At 42.4% G+C, this 26,518-nt stretch overlaps 1 protein-coding gene across 4 annotated transcripts in view; it reads left to right on the plus strand.

Annotated features, from left to right (window-relative positions):
- FGF14 (fibroblast growth factor 14) overlaps positions 1-26,518 on the plus strand; it is a 456,868-nt gene extending 430,350 nt beyond the window's left edge. For 2 of the 4 annotated variants that reach the window (XM_084841808.1, XM_084841806.1), the window contains 2 exons: positions 14,933-15,131; positions 22,729-26,518. In XM_084841808.1, coding sequence (XP_084697934.1) covers positions 14,933-15,131; positions 22,729-22,865 — 336 coding nt within the window. In that variant the 3' untranslated portion in view covers positions 22,866-26,518. The remainder of the gene's footprint in view (positions 1-14,932; positions 15,132-22,728) is intronic. The other 2 variants (XM_084841807.1, XM_084841805.1) reach the window with 1 other exon arrangement.

The following is a 26,518-nucleotide window of genomic DNA, read 5'->3' on the forward strand; positions in this document are numbered from 1 at the left end:
TACCTGCTAATCAATCAGGAGGGGGGGGGGACTTCAAAACCAAACCTGTGTGCAAGCAATTTGGCTCTGTTCTGCTTCAGCGTAACAGGCATCCATCGTGATTTCAGTGAAGCGTCTTTATTTGGAATGCTTATGATGCGGCACCTTCACTAAGACACTTTGCTGAGCCCAGCCTTTTAGGCTTTTGGTATCATGAAGCACTTAATCGTGGTGTCCTTCTGATAGCAAAGGATGTAAGCATGGTGTATAGCTGTAATTGTATAAGCATTTTTACCGCCTGTTCCTCCCAGTTGCCTTCCCGAAAGTGGAGCCCTTCAGATGTGTTGAACTACAACTCCCACCGTCCTCAGCCAACATGGCCAGTGGGATGTCCCATGTGATGGGAGATACAGTTCAACACATCTGGAGGGCACCAGGTTGGGGGAGGCTGATGCAGAAAGACCCTTTGTTGGCATTGTACATGAGGAAGGGGTGGAGCTGGACTGGAGCACATTGGCAGAGATGGTGGTGCAAGGGGCTGGAGACCAGGTGTGACCCATGCACCTGGCTTCATTCCCTGATCCTCCTCTGAGATTAGAAATTCAAGCTACGCCAGCATATGGAACAGGTTCAGAGAAACTGCCAGCTTTTCCCAGTAGGACTGGGTTGTCATTCTCTTCAGTAGGCCCAGTCACATATTGATTCTGTTGTGGAATAGAATTCTGTACTCATGCTCTCAGATCTTACTTTTAGGAATCACAAATGCAGGTTAACTTAACTCTTCCCATATTTAACATAGAGCTAGTCTATTTAAATGGAAGCAGTGACAGATTTTACTTTCTTGGGCTCCAAGATCACCGCAGACGGTGACTGTAGCCATGAAATTAAAAGACGCTTGCTCCTTGGGAGGAAAGCTATGGCAAACCTAGACAGCATAGTAAGAAGCAGAGACATCACCTTGCCGACAAAGGTCCGTCTAATCAAAGCTATGGTTTTCCCAGTAGTAATGTATGGCTGTGAGAGCTGGACTATAAGGAAGGCTGAGCGCCGAAGAATTGATGCTTTCGAACTGTGGTGCTGGAGAAGACTCTTACGAGTCCCCTGGACTGCAAGGAGGTCAAATCAGTCCATCCTAAAGGAAATCAACCCTGACTGCTCTTTGGAAGGACAGATAATGAAGCTGAAGCTCCAATATTTTGGCCACCTAATGCGAAGAGAAAACTCTCTGGAAAAGACCCTGATGCTGGGAAAGACTGAAGGCAAAAGGAGAAGGGGACGGCAGAGGATGAGATGGCTAGATAGCATCACGGATGCAATGAATATGAACTTGAGCACGCTCCGGGAGAGAGCGCAGGACAGGAAGGCCTGGCGTGCTATGGTCCATGGGGTCACGAAGAGTCGGACACGACTGAACGACTGAACAACAACAATTTCATAGAGTCAGAAAGGACTAATTCTTTGATAGTAATCATGCAGGGTGCAGCTTTTATGATCATCCTAAGCAGCCATTCAGATCTATAAAGCTGAAATGGATTTGGTTAGCCTTGCATGTCCCCTTTCAAATGTTATAATCCAGTATTTCCAGTCAAATTCCAAAGGAATTATTATGCCAACATAGCCATTCATAGAGCTAAGATTGTGAAAGGAGCACTGGCCTTTCACAATCTAGAACCTTTAGGTTGTGATCTCCACAGGGATTTCCACATACATCTTAGAATGGCTATGTTCTTGGGTATGGTAGAGCATTGATTTCCCCAGCAAAGATAGATGAAAACTTGATGTGAAAGAGGAAGTAACTTTTAGAAAGTGCTTCTTACCATGAAACTTTGGAATCGCCATGATGACAGCTGGTTTTCCTCAACAGATGCTGTTCCCCCCACAGTGATCCTGCAGTTTACTGAAATTAGAAGTGACTGGTGTGAGGATGAGCACAGTTGATCTTTGGCTTATGGTTGCCCAGCATGTCAGCCGGTTGGTGTGACCATCACTTGCAAAAGCGCACCTGCAGTCACTCGAGAAAGCCCATGTCCACATGCCCTCTTGGTCTCATTTGCCCTTAATTCCTAATTTCTAAAAAGGAAATAGTGATATGTCCCATTGGACTATCACTAAGATAAGGACTCCATAATGCTTTGCACTCAGTTTGAAACTGTGAATATAATGTAAAGTCTAAATGGACAAAGACCACTTCTTTGTTGAATAGAATTCTGTGTGTGTGTGTGTGTGTGTGTCATTTTCCAGTTAAGATATTAAGAGTGCAATCCTATGCATGTTTCCCTGGAAAAAAGTCCTTCGACTCCCAGCATTCCCCACCCAGCATGGTTGGTTAGGGAATGCTGGAAGTTGTAGGATTTATTTCTGTCTAAACATGAATAGGATTGCACTCTTTGTCTGTTGTTGGAAAAAAGTGTCCTGTCGTACTTTAAAATGATTACATAGGATCGCACTCTAAAGGTACTCGAGAGTTTTGTAAGGATTCCTCCATTAGGTATAATGTGTAGCAACTGGGGCAGGGTGAGGGTGGGAGAGAGAATTTCATCTTTTTCCATCGTTGGGTGGCTTGACATCTGCATTCTGGAGGCTTATAAATCCTATGACCAGAATCATGATTCAGTCCTCTATGATGTGGCCACCTTCTGGGCCCAGCAGGCTAAAGTTTCATAGGGAAAAGTGTGTACGTTGGATACTCAGGCTTCCACTTCCTTCTTTGATGAGTGTTAGAGGATTGACTCCTGGCCCCCAGCTGAAGAGGCTTTTGGCAGGAAATTAATCTGAGTTTCTCTGTCTTAAAGAAATTGTGTTTAGAGATATTTGTGCCTCCTTATTTTTTTTGCACTGCTTTATATGTCCCAAAGTTGAGTGGTGCACTTTCTGAATTAATATGCTAACAAGAACGCAATTATCTCTCAGCTTTCCCACTTCCACACATTTTGCACTGCAGTTCTCTAATTAAAAAATACATTCAGAAAAGTGCGCATTAGGGAAAAGTGTGCACAAAATGGACACATTCGGAGAAATGTACAAAATTGTACATGTTAGAAGAAATATCTTTCTCATCATATGTCCTAACATATGCATTTTTGCGTGCATTTCTCCTGGTGTATGCATATATTAGGGAGAAATGTATTGGAATATATTGGGAGAAATGCATACAAAAATGTTTATGACTTTCATGTGAACTTTTTACTAACAATTCACAAACTGATGCAGAAATGGGATGGAATGAATTTGTGATTCAAACATTTCAAAGTTGTAGAAACTAAAACAGAGAGATTTGTCCATCTTTAATTATACCATGTTCTTTAGTTACTTTATCGTGCTCTTAATTCCACCCTCCTGTGGTAAGATGCTTAATAAGCCTAGGCTTTGACATAGAAATGCTGTCCTCAAAGCCCATCGATCAAACCATTACATTAAATTAAAAAGCATTATTTAACAAGAGGAAGTCAAATAATACAGGAAAGTTAGTGTACACGTCAAGGGGTTAAATAAGATGTTTGAGCAAAAGTCAAGAAAACCAGAAGTTTTTATATCATTTACTTACACGGGAGGTGTCTCCACCAGTGATTTACTCTGAGCCAGCTGCATGTTGAGGTCATTAGAGATAGATGATGTCATGGCCATCCAGCAGCCATCCCAGATCTTATTCGGGAAAAACCGGATTTCCTGAGACTGCTTAAAGTCTGGTTCTTTTCCTCAAGTCAGGTTCTCCCCAGTATAGTTGCTGTGTGCCCCAACACCCACATTGACCTCGGGTATGCTAGCCCTGCCCAGGGGTGTGCCTTTCACCCTGACCCCAGTCAAAGAGTGTTTCATGTGTGTTTCTTGTCCTTGCACAAACAAATTAGTGCCTCCTCAGAAGTAACTCCCATTAAGCTCAATGAAGTTTGTCCCCTAAATGCCCACATCAGAATTCATAGAGATCCCCCTCAACTGAAACTGCACAGTTTAAAGCACATTCCCTAAATGCTCTAAAGCGCGATCTCGAGGCTCTGATTCTCCATTGTTTGGTTTATTGCCTTAGGAAGTAACTACTTCACAGCTTCATTATAGAGATCGTGCGGTGAGAAAGGAGGTTGGTTTCCCACTCCTGTGTTCTCCTCCCACCCCTTTCCCAGCACAAGCATATGTGTGTCTACTCAGAAGTAACTCCCATTGTACTCAATGAGGCTTTCTCCTAAAATGCAGGTTCATATGGACCTTCAGGGGAAAGGGGAGGAGAGGGGGAAAACCTCTCTTATTGGTTGAGTAGCCCCTGCCAGTCAGATGACGTTCACTCTAACCCCCACCTCCACCCGGAAGTATGTTCTGTGAATTGATTTTTACTGGTGCGGAGCACTCGCTTGTGGAGCCATGCATGGACCAAAGCGCAGAAAAGCTGATTCCTTTTTAAAAATCCGGTACTCCTCCATTTGCTTCTCCTTCCGTTGTCATGGAGAAAGTCTCACAGTTTAACTAAAAACAAGCTACAGAAACGTGACACATTTCTTCTTTCCTCTGTGGTTTCCAGCAACCTCTGTGCTCTGAACATTTTGATGCTAGTATTTCCCTTGAGCTTGCTAAATCAATCCCAATAAAGACAGGGCTTGGGCAGTCCTGTGTAGACCTTTCTCCCTTGGGTCCCTGGGAAGCATTATTATCACAGTTAGTAGCTTGGCTCTCTGTCATCCTTCTTGCTCCATTATCTTTGAATAAAGATCCCTTCAAATGTTGACTGAAGAACTCTCCAAATGAAGTTCCCAGGTGATCAGATCGGCTTGACTGCCAGCCAGCTATCAACAAACCTTCCACTTTTCTATATTAATAACAGCTGTTTAGAAACAAATTCCTCCACTACCTAGACCAGACATGGAAGAACATGCTGTGTGAAGAAAAGCCAGATTCCTTCCAGATTGTGCAAGGTAAAGGAGCAGCAGTCTGGGCAAGCAGAAAGTGAGACACTACCTCGCAGAATTCCTAATTGAAAGGCTGTGTGGGGCATATAGACAGCAGAGCATGTACAGTCAGATGCTGAGATAGTTTTATGGCACATATAAACTTATGCAAAGAAAAGAAGGACAAACAGGAAACACAGTGGAAACCTACAAAAGGTACAAACGTATTTATTCCAAAGATAATGTTATAAAATTATCCCAGCATGCATGTTTTGAGCATAGTTGCTCTTCATCAGATTCAGTGTACTCAGTTGTAAGCCACTTGTCTAACAGTGACTTCTGCGCTGTTGTGCTTTGCATTGTGGCTTACTGCTGAGAACACTGAATCTATTCCCCTGGTGACGAGCAGGGGATAATTTTATTGCACTGTTCTTGGAGTAAATCCTTTCATACCTTTTGTGGGTTCATATGAAGTTATCATATGAACATAAGGAGCTGCCTGATACTGTCAGATTACTGGACAATCATTGGCTCAGAAGAGATCTTTCTTGGCCCTGCTATCCAAGAGCCAAACTAGATGTGACATGAATTGTATAAACACAATTAATGCGCTTGGTTCAGGAGAGAAGCCTCCACTGGTTCCAACGGAGCTGCTCTTTACATTTTTTTTTTTAAATGTGCATGGTAATTGCATTTATGCAATTTATGTCACCTCTAGTTTGAGCCTTTAACTGGAGATGCCAGGGACTGAAGCTCTGACCTTCTGCATGCAACGCGTGTGCTGTATCATTGAGCTTTGGACTCACCTCCATTCTTCAAAATTCAGAATAAACGTATGTATGTATTTAAAGTTTTGTATGGCTTCCACAACATAAATATTTGAATAACAATAAGCTTCAGAACAATAAAACATGGATAGGCTTGACATTAATATTTCTTACATTACATACGTAGAGGTTTGAGGTCTTATACTTATCTCATCCTAACTCCATTTGCTTGAATTGATAATGGTTTCAGATATCTTCTTTCCATATAAATGGAAGTGTTTTCCGTATGTCCTCAATGGACTCCAAAACCGTACATCTGCTCGTTATGAAATTTTCAGGATTTGTTGGACCTCTGTCTGGGATGGTTTTAGGTATACTGACTTTTTTGTCCGCCATCAGATACTCAACCTATATTATCACATAGATACAGCAGGGGCTGTGGGAAGGCTGTGAGTTGCCCAGGTAATGGAAAAAGAATGTTGGCAGTTGATGTAGTGGGAGAGGGAGAGGAGGAGGAGTGGAGAGGAAGGGAGTCATGGCTGCCAGAGCGGGGAACTCAAGGCAGTTTTCAGCAAATGAAGAACAAGACAGACCCCCCCTCAAAGGGCTATGGGAGGTCACTATGTAGGGGTGGGCCTAGGGGCCAGGGCAGGCATAATCTGTCCAACTCTAGCAGGTGCATAACTTTGCTTGAAGGCTTCACTGTATCCAATTCTGACAGGTGTGTAAGGCTTTGTTGTATCTAACTAAGGGCTTTCCCCAACCTGTGTGAAGCCGGGTTCATTTGCTAGTTCTGTATATATAAAAGGAAGCATTGTATGTCTTCGACGGACTCGAAAACTGTACATCCAGTTGTTATGAAACTTTCAGGATTTGTTCTACCTGTATGTGGGAAAAGAGAAAATTTCGTCCACCAACTTGAAACAAAACGGCAGCCAATCAAAAACTCTAAAGATTTGCAGCTTCAAAAGCATTTGATCGATTTCAGCCAAACTTGGCGTGATGATTCAGCACTGCAGCAAGAAAGTTTTAACCATACATTTTAACCATATGATTACCTAAAATCATAAAAGAGGATGTTTCTCTGCCCTCCTCCCATCTGTCTGTGTGACTGCCATCACCATAGCTTTAAGACCTTGAAAGCTATGCACCTGAAATGTGGCATGTATACTAAGGGAATCTACAAATGTGCACTTCAGGGATATTTTGTTTTGAAAATACATTAATTTTAATTAATTTAAGCATGTCCCATTGGAGGCTGGTGGTTCCAGTTTCTGAGGGGCATTCCATTCTGGGTTTTAGTTAGAACCAGCCAGAACTCTAAAGGTGATATCCGAGGTGCTGAAACTGGCACTGAACTCATTTTGATAGGGTTCAGCATCTAGGATAGCACCTTTAGAGTTCTGGGTGGTTCTAGCTAAAACCCAGAATGGAAGCACCACCCCTCTGAAACTGGAACCACCAGCCTCCACTGGTGTCTCCATGTGGTTGAAGCCTGCAGTTAGATTTTCAGCCACTAGGGGCAGACTTCGCTAACTAGCACATAGGTTTGCACTCCACACATTTTGAAGCGGCAACAGATTAGTAGGTTGAGGGACACAGTTATACTCTCGACCCTCCCCCAGTTGTGGGGCAGCCCCCCTCAGGGTCAGACCCCTCACTCCTGGGGCTATAGGGGTACACCATGGCAGGGCTGTGCCTAGGGGTGTCAGTGGGGAAGGGCTTCATTCAGATGGAGGGAGCATAATATGCCCAACTCTGACAGCTGTGTAAGTTTGAATGAAGGCTTCAGTGTATCAACGTAAGGACTATTCCCACCCATGTGAAGCCCAGTCCATTTGCTAGTTACAATATATGGGGGAGTGTACAAAGGAAACACGAGTAAGTCCTTTTCATCACTTTTGTAACAGCTGAGAAGGAAACTCATAGCTGCATCTGGTTTTTTACCTCTCTTTGCAGGAGAAATGAGTGGATCCGAAATAAAAACTTTAACCTTAGTCCAGTTAAATTAGATTGCTAGCATTTAAGCTGGTTTAGTCCCGTTGATTTGAATGAGACTAAATCAGCTTATATCAAAATACTTCTGCTTAGCCCAATTGTGAATCAATCTGCAAATCAGATTATAACTCTGATTTAACTAATCTGTAGTTAGCTTATTAAGATCAGTGCTTTTAGTGTATGTAAACCATATTTATATCAAGAGATTTGCCTTGTTCCTACATCTAGCAAATATAGAGGCTATATTAATTTATCTGATTTTGTCACTAAAAATCTAAACCTTATACAAGGGGAAAATAAGAGGATAAATTTCCTAGCTACCAACTGATTGATCATATAAATCATGCCATGTTGTTTTTGCTTTAAACAATGTGGAGATCAGTGCGTTCAAATCAAAATAGTTTATCCATGGATATACATTGTTTTCAGTTTATTAAAAAATGTAATCTATAACTCACGTTTTGTTAAATAATTTCATGAATAAGAATCTTAGTACATTATGCACTATTATAAATGCCCTATTGAATCTAATTTAAATCAATATTGCATTTATTAAATTCATGAAATTATTTAACAAAACATAACAAGTCGTAGACTATAATTTATCATATTTCCTAATCAATTTTAAAATACTTGTTCTCTGTGCATCATCTTTCTTATACAGGTACTTAGAATTGCCCCATAGGTTGGTGCTCTAATTTATAAAAGGGTGTTGATTTGTGGTACTCAAGGATAAGACTGAGCAACATAAGCTACTTGTTACCATAACATAATATTCATGGATCCTTTTCAAAAATAAATTAAAAAATTAATTGAGTACATGTATAACATGGGAAACAAAATAACAAAAACAAACATTGTTAAGAGAACATATAACAAATATTAATGAAGTCATCCTTTAAGGGTGCAGTCCTATGCATGTTTAGACAGAAAAAAGTCCTCCAACTCCCAGCATGCCCCAGCCAGGGAGTTGTAGGAGTTCTTTCTGTATAAACATGCATAGGATTGCAGCCTAAATAAATTAGAAAGCCTGTTAAAACATGATCACTATCATAAGCCAGGTAAAGGTATCTTTCCAAAAGGATAAATGAGATGATGAAGGATGGATGTAAGACATGAAGGGAAACCACATTTCAGAGAAATAATCGTGTTTGGCTGCACCTCTTGCCAGTCTACTTTGATGCATTAACTTTTCAGCCAATGCCAAAGCCCAAATCCTTGTGACCTAATTCTGGATTGAATATCCAGAGGAGCTTCCCAGTATCTAGCTACCTGCATTCTAGCTACTGTAAGGAAGAATATGGTGCAGTCCTGGAGAAGCTGTTCTCGATCCTGTTCATATACTGAAAGAAGAAGCATTAACTTCCCATCAAACGGCATATGATTAACAGGCTTTCTTCACATGGAGGTTTTATTCTGCTATTGAGATGGCTCCATTGTGGAAGTTTGAGGGCTCTTTAGATGATTCCTTGAACCTCCAAGGCATCTCCTGCACTAAATGCCGTTTGTTCTGTTTTTAAATAGATCGCTGATAATAAGCTATCAAATTACCCCACAGTGTTCTGCTTGAGTTCTCTCCATGAAAAGAAAAAAAGTGGTAAGAAGAGGAGTGAGATCAATGAAAGACAATGGAAGACTCAGATACGGGGGAGAAGGAGGGGGAAAGGGGAGAGGGGAAAGGAAGCGGGTGAAAAAGGGAGTCATTGTGATCCTGCATTTAAAACGGAAGCAGAAAGCCCTGTTTTAAATGCAGGATTTTAGGCTGGTGTAGAGATGCTCATGGTGTCTGATATAATCCCCCAAACCTGTTCCACTAATGCCTTAACAGTGTTACAACACATCTGTATCAGAGACCTCCTTTCCTTCTATTCCCTCCAGCACAAGAGAGTCACTTGGTGAGTCTAAAATACCTCTTGGGATACTGGCCCTTGAATTTAACTCCAGTTTTGCAGCCTCTGGACTATTAGCAACTGTTCTCCAGCCCATTGTCTTGAATCCCACGGAGTGGGCCAACTGAATTACAACTGCAATAAATGAGTGACTTAGACTACATTGGGGTAATTTAGTGTAATTCTGCAATGAAAGACAACATCCGGAGTAGCCTTAATTGTAGCCTGTGGGTGAGTATGAGCAGTCAACCTTAAAAGATAGTTCCCCCAGACCTCCCATACTGTATAGGAAAATCAGAGCCACAAGAAATCCATATTGTCTGTTGATTTTGTAAGAGCAAGTTGGATCAGGTTGTATTCAGTAGAGGTCTCAATGGAGAACGAGAACTTTGTGCGGGGGAGACTGAACTAAATGGCATTTAGTGCAGGAGACACCTTGGAGGTTCACAGCATCATCTAAAGAGGTAAGCAGACTGTGGATGTTTCTAAAATCCGTGGTCTGCAAAGTGTTAGGCATGAGGCAGACAACATGTAGGTAGGTAATATTTCCTTAACATTTGTGCTTCTTTGTTATTGTTGACAGGAGCAGAAATCCCTGTGTCAGAATTTGTTCAATTTATTATTAGCACCTTTCCATATGAAAGAAGACGAAAAACCTGAGAAAATATTGTTAGTACTAAAGAATCACAGAATCATAACATTTTAGAGTTGGAAGGAACCTTGGAGTTCATCTAGTCCAACTCTCTGCTTATGGCAGGAATCCTGAAACTGCAGCATTCCTGACAGATGCAGGCCACTTTACAGGGTGTGGGGCAGGCTGTGTGGCACACAAGCTCTGACTTCCTAGAGATCGAATGGTCAGGGGGCTCAGAAGGAATGGCTGGGGCTTCCACCACTGCCTCCAGCATCTGCCACCTGAAGCTGTTGCCTCACTATGCCTAATGGTAAGGCCGGCTCTGCTGAGTAAGCATGCATAGGATTATGGTGTAAGTATCACGAAGAGAAAATATTTATCTCCACTATCCATGAAGTATAAATGCAGATGATTTTCATTTGTCTTCATATTGTAACAAAATGTGCTTTAGCATGAGCTGATCAACAAATGGCAGGATAATACTGTTAACATTTCAATTTATCATAATAATAAGCAAAGCAGTCACCTGATTTTATTATCTTACAATACCATGATTTAATATTATTTTGTTGCTGAACAATGTTATTTTAACAGATGCAGGTTAGCTCTTGCTGACTGCATCTGTGATCCTTGGCAGAGCAGAGAGAGGGAAGCTGGGCAGGTCACACCATAGTGTGACAGTACCTGGGGAGGCTCCATAGCTCAGTGGGAGATCACTTGTTTTGCATGCAGAAGGTCCCAGGTTCGATTCCTGACATCTCCAGGTAGGGTAGGAACTATTCCTTCCTGAAATTCTGGAGAGCCACTGCCAGTCAGTGTGGACAAAACTGGGCTAGATGAACTGGTGGTCTGGCTCAGTATAAGACAGCTTCCTATGTTCCTACAAGAGTGCGCCAAGAGAGAGCAGGGCCCTGTTGAGCCTCACCATGATCCCTCTGTGCATGGGCACTGTGCCTTGGTGGGTGGGATTGAACCCAAAATCCTTTCTCATGGGATGGATGATGGGGTTGGGTGCAGTTTGGCTTCTCTTACAGGAGCAGGTGGTCTTTCCAGACTTCTTTAGGGGGAAAAGAAAGCATATCTATGCACTCAAGTGTTGGAAGGATAGCACGGTGCACAGGCTGTAACTACATTTTTAAGCAGCAGAAAGCATACATACACAAAAAGCTAATCAAATGGCATGCAGAGGGAGTTATTGGGAATTCCCCCCCCCTATATATTTTAAAAGGCTATCATCAACATGACCACTGAAGAAGTACAGTGGGGAGCACTCAGCTGCTGAAATGGAAATAATAAAGGAGGCATTGTAAGGAAAGCTTTAACATTGGCATGGCTGTAGAGCGGCGGCTTCGGAGTTGGAACTGTCACTTGTTTCCTGTGATGTCGTGGACGCTAGCCTCTAGCTTTCTGTGGCATTCCCACAACAACAGTAAACATCGCCATTTCAAGGGCACCAGATGCATTTCCTAGGAAAGGAGCCACATTTTACCAGCAATCAAATGTGGTGTGTATTGTTGCTGGAAAAATGCAGGTTCTCTACAGCAAAAGCACTAGTTAACATAAACTTGTTTGAATCTCCCGCAAGAACTCAGAGCTGCACGTCCCTTGCACAATACTGTCATGGGGAAAGGCCCTTCATTACTCAAGAGTGCAGCCACATCTTTTTTGAGGTAATGTGAGAAGGTGAACCAAGAGGAATTGTTTCTTGTGTTTATTTGAAATTATATCCCACATTATCCCAAGGGCTCAGGTCAGCCTGCACCAATAGTAATTGTGTGTATATTTTATATATTTGTGGGTATAACATATATCCCTTAAGGGTGCAATCCTGTGCCCAGTTATCTGGGAATAAGTCGCATTGAACTCAGCTGGGCTTACTTCTGAGTAGACATGTATAGGTTTGCACTGTTAAAGACCTGTATTAAAAATAGACTGGCTAAATGGACCTAGAAAGAGAAGGGCATAAAGAGAAGGTCACAGGGAAGCCCTAGCAACAGAACCATTCCATCCACAAGGAATTATGAATTCCTCTGAGCATTTTAAAATCATGTAATTCTCAGATGATTCAGATTATAGCTAGGAGGAATTAGTTTGGGTGGGTTGTACTAGTTGCAGTTCCAGAAAAGTGTTAAGTACAATACAAAACACTTAATGTTTTTTCAGCTGACTTTTGTAAAAGTAAAGAACTCTCTGGAATTTACATCTGTCATCTAACTGGGATTGAACATTTCTCACTTTAATAAAAGTATGCAAGTCACCTAAAATGTCACGGTGTTCTTCATTCCATTTCATATTGGGGATGCCCAAGGACAGTAAAAGCAGGAGGAGGATACATGATTGATACCCCTTGGAGAACCAGGTTAGGTTAAGTGAGGACACAAGACAAAATGAAAGGTATATGGAATTCAAGAAAGCAGAATGTACAACTGCTGATTCACAGCAAAGGGTGGTCCCAGAATCCAGTTTCTTGATCATGCCAAAGATGGCAATAAAACCAAAAAACATTATTATTTACAACCACTATTGATCACGAGCAACACATCTTAATATGTATATTTATATGAAGAGGATGAGAATGATTCATCTTCTAGCATGTATGCAGCAAGCAGTTTTGCATGCTCAAGAGAGAATAGAAAGTCTGTAGAGGGCATAATTGCTCATGTTCTGAGTGAGATTACCATATACACAAGGGCACTAGAGAGGAACAGACTGCTGGATGGATCCCTCCAGAAGAGGATCTGGTGGATCAGTTTTCCCTCCACCATCATCTCCTGACATTTTCTTCTCTTTTCCTACTCAGTCATTAAAAAAAATACATTATATCCCACCTTTTATCCTCTTGCAAAGAACACAAGCAGCTTGTATGGTCCTCCTCCTCCTCTCCATTTTATCCTCATAACCACTCTGTGTGTAGGTGAGGCTGAGAGTCAGTGACTAGCCCAAAGTCACCCAGCAAGCTTCATGGCCCAGTGGGGACTAGAACCCAGATCTCCCAGGCCCCAGTCCAGCACTTTAACACGTGGGTCAGCAATAAAGCACCTGTGGGGTACTGCCACCTGCCAAGTCCCTCCAGGTTTAACTACTACATTACACTGGCTCTCCATGAGATGCCAATCATGGCATTTAGTAAGTGCACTCTGACCTTGGGCATGTCCAGCAACCCAGGCCCCCGCACAGAGAACTTCCTGGTGTGTGTGGGGTCAAGTCAGTTTCCCGTCCTCCACAGGCAGCGTCTCTGTGCGCTCCCTTCTGCGCAAGGAAGGGAGGGATCATAGCACTACAAAATAAAGAGCCAACTGTATAATCTGTTGTAGCTTCATTATGGGTTGGACCCAGACTAAGTTAGTTACGCTTCACTCCCATTGAAATCAGTAGGGCATGTTAGTGATGACTAGGTTAAGTCCCAATGATTTCAGTTGGACTAAAACACGACTAAACAGTCGGGACCTAACCTTGTGTGTGTGCGTGCGCGCATGCGCACACACATGCACACATACATACCCATGTACAGGTATGTGACAATCCAGCTAAAGTTAAGCATGTTTAACACCTGTTAATTTCAGTGGCCACTTAAGCATACACATAAATCACTCCCATTGAAATCTGTGGAACTTGAAAGTGTTTCTGTATCTTAAATGAAGCTCCCCAAATTAAGCAGGTTGCACAGACCACACACACACACACACACACACACACACTGAGTAGCCTGGGAGAAATGACCAATAAGATGCAAAATGTGGAGCACCATTTTTTTTTCTGTCCCTTTTTGGTTATTTTTTTTTAAAAAACTTTGCGATTCCTCTCCCATTGGTTGCAAGGGCTGGCATACATTTTCCCCCAATTCCAGGAATGTATCGTGTGGATCTGCCCCTTGATCTGCCCATGGAACATCACCTTTTGCCTCTGCCAACATCAGAGAGGCATGGGATCAGAAAGCCTCCTTTGAGGTTGGACCTCTCTCCACCCTTTTAATGTTAACTTATGTTTTAGGTTATATTGAGTTATTTCAGTTTCTTTCATTTCTGGTCAATCATTAATAAAAGTAATCATTTAAGTGAATTAGACGGAAAAGTCTTAAATTACATGGAATATCCACTGAATAGAAATACTCAGAAGGAATTTAGCTTTTGATGCTTGTGCTGATGAGTTTACAAGAGCTTCTGTGTTGCTCTAGATGTATTTCTTGCTAGCTGGTTGCTGAGCAGCAAGATATAATCGAACGATGGTGAATCATGGTTGTGAAGAGTCCCTTTTAGCAACAGGAATTGTTTGCCCAAGTTTGCTGTAACCTTTCAAAATTCTTTTGTTAGCATTGCTGTGCGAGTATGTGTAAAAGCACCATTATGTACCTTTTTTATGTAGTACTTTTCATCTCTCTCCTTCAATGACTATGTTTACAAATCAATTGCATGGATGTCTCCAAGAATGAGAAATGTACACAAAACAAGAAAAACTGATGCTTTTCTTGCACCAGTGCTTTTTGTTGATTTGGTTCAAGGATTTGTCTTTTTCATATTCCACCAGGCATAAATCCTGGCTAGCCTGTAAATGGCTTACAAAGTATACCTACTGTACTTTGCATTCCAAAACTGCAAATGTGTTTTTCATCACATTTTACATGTGGCAAATAAGCAGAAGACACATCAACTGAATTGTCATGCAGTGCCAATAACCAGTGTGTGAGCCCCAAATAATTCCACCTGAGTTCTTGTATTGAACTGCAAAAACTGAACAGCAATAGAAAACCACTTATTAGGATTGTCCTCTTAACATCTTCCCTTTCCCTTGCAGGAACTTTTTACACCAGAGTGCAAGTTTAAGGAGTCTGTTTTTGAAAATTATTATGTAATCTACTCATCAATGCTCTACAGACAGCAAGAGTCAGGTAGGGCCTGGTTCTTGGGGCTCAATAAAGAAGGGCAAGTCATGAAAGGGAACAGAGTGAAGAAAACAAAACCAGCAGCTCATTTTCTACCGAAGCCATTGGAAGGTAAGCTTTGGTTTGGAGGAGCCAGGTACACCAAAACATTAAAAACATTCTTCTCTTCACTTTTAAGATCACATACAGAGCGGATGGTTTCAGTGGTACACTTTTATGCATCCCCAAGTGCTGTAGATGCTGGATGACACCTCTCTCACTCCTCGAGTATTTTGTATTGTATTCTGTCTGAGAAGGGTATATACGAAAAGTTCTTTTGTGGGAATATTTGTGCCCCATCTACACCCAGCTTTTACCCCGGGGCAGGTACGAGTTGAGGTCCCTCAGTACAGACAATGCACTTGCCATTTTGCAGCCTTCTGCGGTTTCATCCCGGAAACATACAAATGCGGATTTCCAAGGTGGTGTTTTGCTGAGATTTGGGGGGTTTGCTGCAAGTCGGGCCATCTGTCCCTTCCCTCAACCGACTTCGCATTTTGAGGTGGGCGTGTTGTGCTTGCATCATGCTGTGATGCTGCTTTACTCCCCCCATCCTTTCGCAGCTGTGTAGTTACAAAGGCACAGAGAGGCGTTTTCAGTTATTTAATCACACTTTCGCACATTTTTGCAGCTTCGTATCTTCACAATGGTTGCTTTTGGACTCAGTGCCCAAGGGCCGGGGGGGGGAGGGGTCTTGGAGGAGGACCATCTTTGCTCCAGCCACCACTTCGGAGCGATGGGTAGGCACGTACTGCTCACACTTCTGAGTGCGAACCATCGCAAGAGTCTCGGGCTGGGGAACTGACAAACAGATGGCGTGGAAATGAAGGAGCATTTCATGACAGAAAGACTCAGCAGAGGGACAGAAAGACTCAGCAGAGCCCCTAAAATGCAAAACAGCCAATGAAGTGTTGCACCCCCATGCTCACGGGACTGCACAGCTGCGCATTTAAGTATAATGGCAAAAAAAGGGAGCACTGCGAGTCTGTTAGAGAAGCCTGCAGTAGATCGCTATGTATTGCAGGGGATGCTAGTTCGAAGCCGCATTGCTGTGCAGTTGCGACGGGATGGGGAGGGTAAAAGTGGTGCCATGTAGATGGGGCCTTGATCAGGGCATGAGTGTGGAAAGCTATTCCAAAAGCAAATCCCAGCACCTCAGAACAGACTGTTAGTGTAGCATGGTGGCTAAAAGACTGAGCTGTGAAAAAGGAAGTCCTCAGTTGAAGTGTCAGCTTTGCTACAGATTCATTGAACCAGGGGAAAATCTTCACAACAACGGGTTTAGTTCACTCTTCACTTTGTTGCACTTCTTACTGAAGTCATATCTGCTCCATCTGGGGGGACACAGTGCTTGAAAATCCGCATTATCCCAAAGCTATCCTGGGGCTCTGGGCAGGTCACGTGGCAGTTTACCACAACTTGTTTGGGTGGCTACTAGGTGGAGTCTCATCCATGTCATCACTTAGAGAGCCTGTTCACTCCCTCCCACTCCCTCCTTGTTCTCCTTTTTCTGACCAGTGTGTGTGTCAGTGCTTGCCTCCCTAACCTATGCCTAACTCCCCCCAATTTTCTAAAATAATTTTCCCTCTAAAACCTCAATAGTGCAATACAAACAGGAATAAATACGCAGAACCTTGTTTTCATTTAACTTGGGGTGGTTGAACCATTGGATGGAGTAGTTCCTGGGGGGCTTTCCCCTGCCTCTGTAGTTGTGCTTGTGCCTTTCAAAGTACTTTAGAAGGTGTGCCTAAAGCATGATTTTGCTTAGCTGCAACTGCAATCAGCATTATTCAGTATCCTGCTGGTGGTGTGGTGTAATTTCGCTGTAGTGCTACAGCGAGTGTATGTACGCCTGTACAAATGCACTATTTTGCTGTAACATTATAGCGAATATATGTATTTTTGTACAAATGCACTATTTTCAAGAGCTTTTTAAATGCACAGTTGTGGAACTACTGCAGTAACTACTTCTGGAACTGTGATCTGGCTGTAGCTCCCTTGCCTAGAGCAGCATGTGGGGGCACCATTCCCTCAAGGCGCTTTTGCCAGTGTAAGCCTTAGCCCCTGAAACCCTCTCTACTAGCTTGCCCAATAAACACACTTTAGCATGCTCCTGCAGTAATGACTTTAAGTGTCCAGGTTCCAATACACTTTACAGTCCACAGGCAACTGTGGTGGGTGAATCTGGAGTGCTTCCTTCAGGTTCACAATGTAGCGCTAATGCGCTATTTTGACGTTGTGCTTTTATGCCTTACTGTTTTAAAAAGTTAGAGGCTGCCAGTGAAGCACAGTTGTACTTTGTGAGGATGGCCACCAGAGTTTAGTGGTAGTCAAGGTGAAGTAAATACCATGAGGTAGCTCAGAATTCCGGAACGGCCAGCTGCGAAATGGCAGAAACATCGGGGAAACACTGGGAAAAACACCCCTTGATCAGGGTCAATGAGGTCACAGCCAGGTGCAAGATACACCCCTGGTTAGGGCTATCATGCTGTAGTAAATGTGGAGCATTGGTGCACACCACAACAGAAGCGCAGACAAGCTGAATTAAGGAAAACACTTGGACTAAAAGTAGTCTTAGAAAAACCAGTTTTTCCAGCTCAAATCTCCGGGATGGCTGTGGGATGGCCACGACATCATGTGCCCCGAACGACCTCCAAAAGCAGCAAACCCACAGCAAATCCCCCATGGGGACAACTCCCAGGTCAATAGGTGACCATAGACAAACCACCCCTCTCCCAGCTTCAGTCCTCAGCTGCGATACAGGGATGATAAGAATATTGACCTATCTTACAGGCTGTTGGAAGGATTACTGAGATAATGTCCGTAAAGCATTTTGCTTGAAAGTGCACCATGAAATGCTTACTATTATTCCGAAGGAAAATTCAGGGTTCATGTTGAAGTGAGAAAATGTTACTTAACCAGCTAGGGAGATCTGGGTTACAGCATATGCTCTTCTTTCTTAAATGGCTTACGATTAAGAAAAAAAGAATGAAGTGTAGTTATTCCACTTTAGAACGCAAAAAGCCTGCTAAAGTCAAGAGCCAGCTGAGGCACTACACTCACTAATCTCAAGCTGATTTTGTATTCAAAATCCACTTCAGAATCCACCACAGCAAAGCCCCAGGCCAGATATTTTGCATACAAGATTCAGGGGCTCCTCTCACTGAGTATAATCCAAGCACCAGTTTCTGCCATGGTAAATGAACCCCTCTTATCTGTTCTATGGCTGTTTTCAGACATAACGCTTAAGTTTAGCATTATGTTAATAAGCCTAGGTGAGCCTTGGGCTCCCAGGTTCCGATGCGTTTTCTCCACAAGGAGAATGGAAGCTTCCACTTCTGTTCTGGGGCCCAAACAGACATTACTTTAACTCTGTATCTAGCAACTACATATTGTTTTCATTTTTATTCTAGAGTAGGTGCAGGGCCCCCAATTTGGATCTGTCCCATAGTATGTGTGTGTGGGCAGAAGGGTTAAAGCCCCTCTACGCTTTGCCGACACTAGGGTCCTGATCCAGATCAGGTGCCCTGTGTCTATTCTATGGTAAAAAAAAATTTTTAAGGATGTAGCTGCTAGATACAGATGTAAAGTAATATCTGTTTTGGCCCTTGAATTAACTGCAGTTTAGTGGGTTGTCATAGTTACTCTTAACTATAGTTTTTGAAGATCCCAGCTTCATAATCCATGGTTTGAATTAATTAACATTAATAGGTAAAAGTACTTCTAACTTCTCTGTTCTAATTTGGTGCTGACGTTAATTTTGTAGAGCTGGCATTTAAGACTTAAACTGAGCTCCTAAGCTAAGAGCCAGGATACTTATATCTCTATAGGAAATATGATAGACAACAATTCCCCAGGACAGGTGAAGTCTGGTCTTATCATAAGCAAAAGCCCCTGTTTTCAAAATAACGCTGTTTTCCTGGTGGCACACTGAGGGTGCAATCCTATTCATGTTTAGACAGAAAAAAGTCCTACAACTCCCAGAATCCCCCAGCCAGCATATTGCTAAAGGCAGATGGGCCAGGAAAAGTTATTACCTCCTATCAATGTAGTGCTGATCTCAGCGTTTGCCATTTAACTTGAACATTTAATCAGGCTGTAACTTGGCAGAATGTGTATTGGATTTGTGGAATCAATAGGGGTATGACAACTCCCCTGGGCAACTTAGCTATTTCCTGGTCTGGGATTAGCATGCCTGCTGTCAGTGCAATTTAGGGTCAGTTTTAGAGAAAGCAAGTGTATAAAAATATATCCAAAGGGGACTTCTCAGTCACAGCGGTCTACTGTTCACAAAACTTAATCAAGGGTTTCGTCTCATATATTCCCACATTTCAGAAAAAAAAGTCGTTGTGATTTTATTGACCACAAACAAATGACAGAAAATATTACTGTGTATTATTCCCCCTCCCCAATATTACTGTGGGTTTGGGGTTCCACTTAGTGAATGCTTTCCATGCGATTTGCATTGAAATTAATACGGCTTAGCATAGAGTAAACTTTATAGGATTGCTACTATGGTAAACCCTATTAATTTCAACACTTCTATTGTGGATTTATAAAGACAGTCAGTTACATCCAATGTTGCACAAGCGGATGTCCACTTACACAACAGATCTTCCCTTCCCTCTGCTACATACAGACACCGTAGGATACAGCCCAGAATTGTATCCAGTCATATCTTATTTTTGCATAATACAGCTATCCAAAGAATAGCATTCGCACATGGAGCACTGGAATTTACATAGGGATGTCAGAGAATTTCGCCGCGAATCTCGGGGAAGCCGAATGCCAGCACATTAGACCCCCCAAAATCAGTGGCGAAATGGTCTGCCCCCCCCCGGGACGGGACTTACCTTGGGCGAATCTCCCTGGTGGCAGCGGCTCCGGCGGTGGTGCGGCGGCGGCAGCCAGTCTTCTGACCGGCCGCCGCCGCCGCCATTTCCAAGTTAAAAAAAAAAAAAGTGATAGGCTACGTAAAGATTTACGTAGCCTATCACGGCTAGATTTTTAAAAAATACCATGATAGGCTATGTAAATGTTTACATAGTCTATCACGGCTGAGTTAAAAACAAAAACAAACCGCGCGTACACAAATGGCGGCGCCCATGGATGCCGCCATTTGTGTTCCTTATTTTGGCATGTCTAGTCTACATAAACATTTACGTAGACTACAGCGAAAATAAGGGGAATGTGAATAGCGTAGACGCTACGCTATTTGCGTTCCCCTTATTTTCGCCGTAGTCTACGTAAATGTTTACGTAGACTAGATGTGCCAAAATAAGGAACGCAAATGGCGGCACCCATGGGTGCCGCCATTTGCGTATGCGCGGTTTTTGGTTTTTTTTTAAACTCAGCCGTGATAGGCTACGTAAACATTTACATAGCCTATCACAGCTGACTGCAGGGACGCAAACGGCGGCGGCTATGGCCGCTGCCATTTGCAGACCCGGCCGGCCAGGATTCGCGGCAGGAGGGACGGGGCGCCTCCCCCCTGGCCAGAATTTCAGGGGGGAGGGATGGGGCGCCTCCCCCTCGGCCAGAATTTCGGGGTGGAGGGACGGGACGCCTCCCCCTCGGCCAGAATTTCGGGGGGGAGGGACGGGACGCCTCCCCCCCACCGCGAATCAAATTTCGTAAAAGGTAAGTGACTTTCGTACATCCCTAATTTTACAACTGAAAATACATCCTAGTGGATGCCTATATTTTAATCACTCTTTAAAAGGAATAAGACAAATTAAGAACATCATCAGCATCATTACATCAGTTTGCATTCTGACATTGTCAATAGAAGGTAACATCCTCACCCCATTTTGTTTTAAAATGTGAAGAAAAATTAATCACCTTTGACACGTCATTCTAGAACAGATTGAGACCTGCTATTGCAGCCTTTTGTATTGTGTATATCAAAACAAAAAGACATCTATAGCAGGGATAGCCAGCCTGGTGCCCTCTGGATATTTTGGACTACAATTCCTATCAGCTCCAGCCAGCATGGGTTTATGGGAGTTGTAATCTGGTGGGCATTAGGTTGCCTATCCCTGCACAGAGAAACAAGATGTCTTTTTATGCCAGTATACACAATAAACACTCTCTTCAGTGCTGTATTCTAGGAACACAGGGGAGCAAGCCCAGCATCAGCAGGTGGTATCCTTGGGCACTTGCCAAGGGCCAAGCACTGCTGACACCACTGCCCTAGCCTCCTTTTCTGTCACCCAATGAGCACCAGGCAGCCACCATTGTAATTGCTTACAACAACACAACAGAATGACATGTCATTCTGGGCATTGTGAGCAATTACACTGGCAGCCAGCTGGTACTCATCAAAGGAGCCACTCCTCCTCCTCTGATAAGCCTGCCCACTCACTCCTAAAATAAAGAAGAGGAGGGAGAGCTATGATGAGAGTCCCCTCAGACCTAGAGCCAGGCCTGGGTGAAGGGGGTCTCAAAGCTCATCTCAGTCTAGAAGCAGTGCAACACAGTAGGAATCACTGCTACTGAATCGACAAGTATCACCAGTCCTACAAGAGGTCACTTGCATAGAACTGGTGGATAGGAAAGAGGTATATTATGTCAGCCTTCCCCAACCTGGCACCTTCCAGATGTGTTGGGCTATGACTCCAATAATCCCCTGCCAGCATGGCCAATGGGTGTGCTGACTGGGAATGATGAGAGTTGCAGTTCAACACATGTGGATGGTGCCAGGTTGGAGAAGGCTGTAGTACGTAAATGGAGGCCAGGACACCAGGTAGGAAACCCCTCTGTGAGGAGCAGAGACATCGAGGCTTAAGCTCTCGGATAAGCCCAAGCGACTAGGGAACAGAGCTTTAAACAGGGAGGGCCTACAGCTCAGTAATCCCAGATACACTTCCTGGTATCTCCCATTAAAGGTACTCAAGTAGCAGGGCTGGGAAAGACTTCCTGCTGTGATTCTGGAGAAATATGGCCCGTCCTAAGTAGATGGGCTACATGGACAAATGATCAAACTCAGTGTGAGGCAGTTTTCAAGGTCATATATACTTTAACTGTAGTAGAGAAAGCAACGGCTTGTGCCACACTATAGCTAATGCAGATGTCCTGGAACAGACTGTATGTCTTCATATTGTCTGTTCAATATAGTTATAGGGCTCCTTCACACTGAGCTGTTATCTTGCGATTGAGATCGCTCCTTCACAGAAGTTTGCGGGCTCTTTACCTGACACTGTGATCATTCAAGGCATCTCCTGCACTAATGCCCTTTGTTCCATTTTTAAATAGATCGCAGATAGTGAGCTATCAAATTGCCCCGTTGTTTCCACTTCAGTTCCCTCCATGAAAAGAGTAAAAGTGGCAAGAAGAGGAATGAGGTCAATGAAAGATAATGGAAGACTCAGATACTGGGAGAAGGAGGGGGAAGGGGGTGGGGGGAAAGGAAGCGCGTGAAAAAGGGAGTCGTCGTGATCCTGCATTTAGAACAGAAAAAGAAAGCCCCATTTTAAATGCAGGATTTTAGGCTGGTGTAGAGATGCCATTAGTGCCATCTGCCTGGATACAAACTCCGACTTTATATACATCAGAAGTGATGGAAGAAAATGTTGGATCCTGAAAAAATAGTTTAAATGAACGTTGTTGGCACTTTTTACTTACATACTGTTTTCTCTCCTCCCTATTGCTTTTCCCTTTTCCTCTGTAGTTGCCATGTATCGAGAACCCTCTTTGCATGACGTTGGAGAAACGGTGCCAAAGGCTGGGGTGACTCCAAGTAAAAGCACAAGTGCATCGGCAATAATGAATGGAGGCAAACCAGTTAACAAGAGTAAGACGACATAGCCAGATCCTCGTGGGTATTGTGACTTATTGAGCTCTCTAAGTACGGCTGAGCACTTTATCCTTGCAAGACTGTCTCACTCTGGTGTCTGCAGATCAGCTGGAGGCAAGCAAATGCTTGCTCTTTGCTCGTTCTAAACTAGTTTGTTGCAAGCGGATAAATCTCAACTTCTAACTCCTCCCACAGCAAAGAAGACACCTGGATAACCAGCTGAACTCAGACCATGGAATGCCCTACCAGATATGGAATGCCTTTTTAATATCTTTTCTGTGACTGTGACACCTCATGTGAATGACATACTTCACAAGTACACTTGATATCCTGCCTGCTGACAGTTACCCATACCCCCCCTCCTTTTGAGTCCAGGAAACCCATGTGTTTTAAGTTCAATTTTGTAGCACACAAAATAATAACAAGTAATTTCTAGATAGATGCTGTAAACCTGTGCTATTATGGAATTTCTCTTCTTCCCCCTTTTTTACGAGGCTGCTCGCTCCGCTGTCTGTGTGACTCCTTTGCAGGGATTGTGTTTCTCTCAGATTTAAATGCTGCTGATGGCTTAGTTTTGAAAAGCAATCAGAGAATCAAGGGAGCCTTCAAAACCCTATTAGGAATTATATCTGTCAAAGAATAGGATCATTGACTCAAGGGTTGCAAATAGGGATTCAACGGTCCTGAGGTTGGCATTATTGAGGAGGGGAAAGCATCAAACACAGGCCAGTCAACAATCTCTTGAGGCCAATGTTTGACATCCCCTGGTAGTTTCTTTGTGTGTGTGTGTTTTATACATATCACAGGCTTACTGGTAATGGTAACATTTGCCTTGCCCAGCGAGCAAGACCCACACGTTTTTGGGAAAGTGGGTCCAAAGAACTCTGTAGGCCTTGTAGGCCTGAATTAAGGCTCATTTTTTCATCGACTAGTCCTTATTATTTGAAAGTTAAAAAATAAATTCAGATGGAGGAGGATTGCTCTACCTAAATCCATTTCAAAACAATAGAATCCTTTTTCTGTTTTTAATGAATGGAACGTAATCCCATCCTTATTTTTTGGCTGTATTCCATTCTCTTACTCAGCAAAGCATGGGCAAGGAAGTTGTTGTGTTCTTTTTTGCAGCACCAATGCAAAGGGTAGTTACGAAATATACTTTAATATTTTCAGTGTTTAAAAAAAAGAGGGAAGTTTTTAAACAGGACTTATTTAAAGAGTTCCTTTGTGTTTCTTTTTAAAAAGTTGAGCATGCAGAGTTCAATACTCTATGTATTATTTCACCAATACCCCAGTACCATATGTTTCCAGTTCAGCTTCTTAGGATAAGCCCACCAAATTGCTAGGTTTATGGTGCCTTGCCTTGATCTCAGTATTCTTTCCATTGTACTACAGGAGCCTAGGAAAATTCTAATGATTACAAGGCCAAGAACTTTTATCATTTGATTGCTTAATAAAATCCTGTTGATATTTCCTGGATATTAGTTTAGAGTGTTGAAGCCAGCTGAGATTTGGAAGGATAATGACCACAAGAAAAATATGGTAAAAACATTAAATAAATAGGTGAAGAGTTTGAAAGTACTTATTAAAAACCTTGATAAAAGCTGAAGGCATGATATGGACCAAAATGTACCTCAAGTACTGGAAAACTATGTACAAGACTGCTCGGTGTTCATGTTCATTTTCATATTTCTCATTTCATTTTTGAGACTGTATTTTCAGAATGGCTTTTAAAAATTGGTTTACATTAATGTCCGTTATGCTCTTTTCAGATTTCAAGTCTGCTTTGACTACAATCCTATACTCACTTATCTGGGAGTAAGTTCCATCGAACCCAATATGGCTTCCTTCTGAGTAGACATATATAGGATGGCACTGCTGGGTGGTTATAAACTGAACATTGATTTATTCTTGATGCTTAGAAGGTTTCCATAGCAGCTTCTGTTTTAATAAACAAACACTTAATGTATATCTAGGTAGGTTATATATTGCTGCTTAATTAGAAATGTACAAAATTAGCATTTTGTCCATTTAATTTTTGTTTTATTTCTAATCAAGACAAGAGACTGTTGAAAGTTGGTTCTTTTCAACCAGATGAGTGAAGCACATTAAAAGATGTCCAATTTCCAAGTATTTAATAAGACAAAGAAAACATTATGTGCACAAAAATAAACCATGTTAATCCCTTTTTGCCCGGTGGCTTCTATAAAAGCCTTTTGTGAAAAAGGCCCTTTTCATTTTGTCAGGTTCCCCACCACACAGGGGGAAAAGGAGCTATTTCCCATCTCCTGAATTTATTGGATATTTGGGGTTCAGCAGGAGGCCTGGCCTGCTCATGCAGCACTCCACATGCAGAAGCAGTGCAGTAAACACCAAAACTGAAGATCTGTGTCCATGTCTGTCAGCTCTCCTTATTTTACTCTCAGTTGTGAAATGTTTTGTGTTATTCCCTAGAGCTCCAGCTCTTGGAGTCTGCTTACTTTAATTTTAAATACACAATTAAGTTCCTGCACTGTGCAACTGGAGTCAAAATGTTCTGGAACTCTCTAAGACAAGAAAGCAAAATAAAAAGATGTGAAACGTATCTTCTTTTTTCAAAGTGTTTTACTGTATGAAGGGGAAGAGGGGCAGACTTGAGATTTGCAGTTGACTTCAGGACTCATAAGTGAGTATGGAGATAGGATAATATATTATCAGCTCATTCAACTAATTTTAGAAGGCCAATAAAGAAAACTTTTTTTTTTTTTTTTACTTCTGCTGCATCTTAATCCAGACTGCACTCACTGCAGCATAACCCTTAGGCCCCACCATGGGATGGCAATTATTTCTCTTTCCACGTTTGGATAACTTTGGGGGGCACAATCAGGGTCTACAAAATGGCATTGACACCAACTTATTTTCCAGTGTTCATACGCATATTGCCATCCCAGCCAGCTCAGTGGTTACTAGAATATTATTCTTTTCATTTTTGTCAGTGATTGGTACTGCACTGCAAGTAGAAAACACATAACCCTTTGCGTTGTCTTTTACACTGGTTGCCTTCATGGGTGTTTATTTCTCTGACTGGAAGGGTCTTAAACTAGTTTGTTTGAGAATCTGTTTCAGCATAGAGGAGAGGATTGTTTGTTCCTCGTGCTTTGGTTACTCCTTTAAGTTTGTCTCTTGTCTCATCTGTTGCATGGGAAGAGGATGGTAATGATGAACTGCATGTAGTAGGCTATATGTATCAGACCTGTTGGTATGTACTACTAAACTGACATACATATAAGCAACAAGTTTGTCTGCATTGTACAATTTGTGTTTATTACCATTTTGTTGTATACACAGATGCAACATATTGAATAAAATATTTATATGAAGGCATATTGAAAAAACACCATTTATATTAAAAAAAAAAAAGATTGTGCAAAGTAACATTGCATTGGCTGCAATATAACAAAACGTCATGTAAATAGTTTGGCAAAACTCGATTCTCTCTCCCCTTGACCATGCCAAAGAAAATTTTAGCTCCTTGATATATTACCTCTCTTGCTGTTTTCCAGGACAAGATGTCACCATTTTGTTCCCTCTCAGCTTAATTTTGCTGTCAAGTGAAACTTTATTTTCAACTGTCTGTTACTTACTAAAGAACTGTACAGTAAACCTGATGGAATCTATTTGTATTTAC

The sequence above is a fragment of the Heloderma suspectum genome, chromosome 3 (assembly GCF_057233095.1).
Source record: "Heloderma suspectum isolate Gila_16-S chromosome 3, 16-S_ref, whole genome shotgun sequence".
Lineage (NCBI taxonomy): Eukaryota > Metazoa > Chordata > Lepidosauria > Squamata > Helodermatidae > Heloderma > Heloderma suspectum.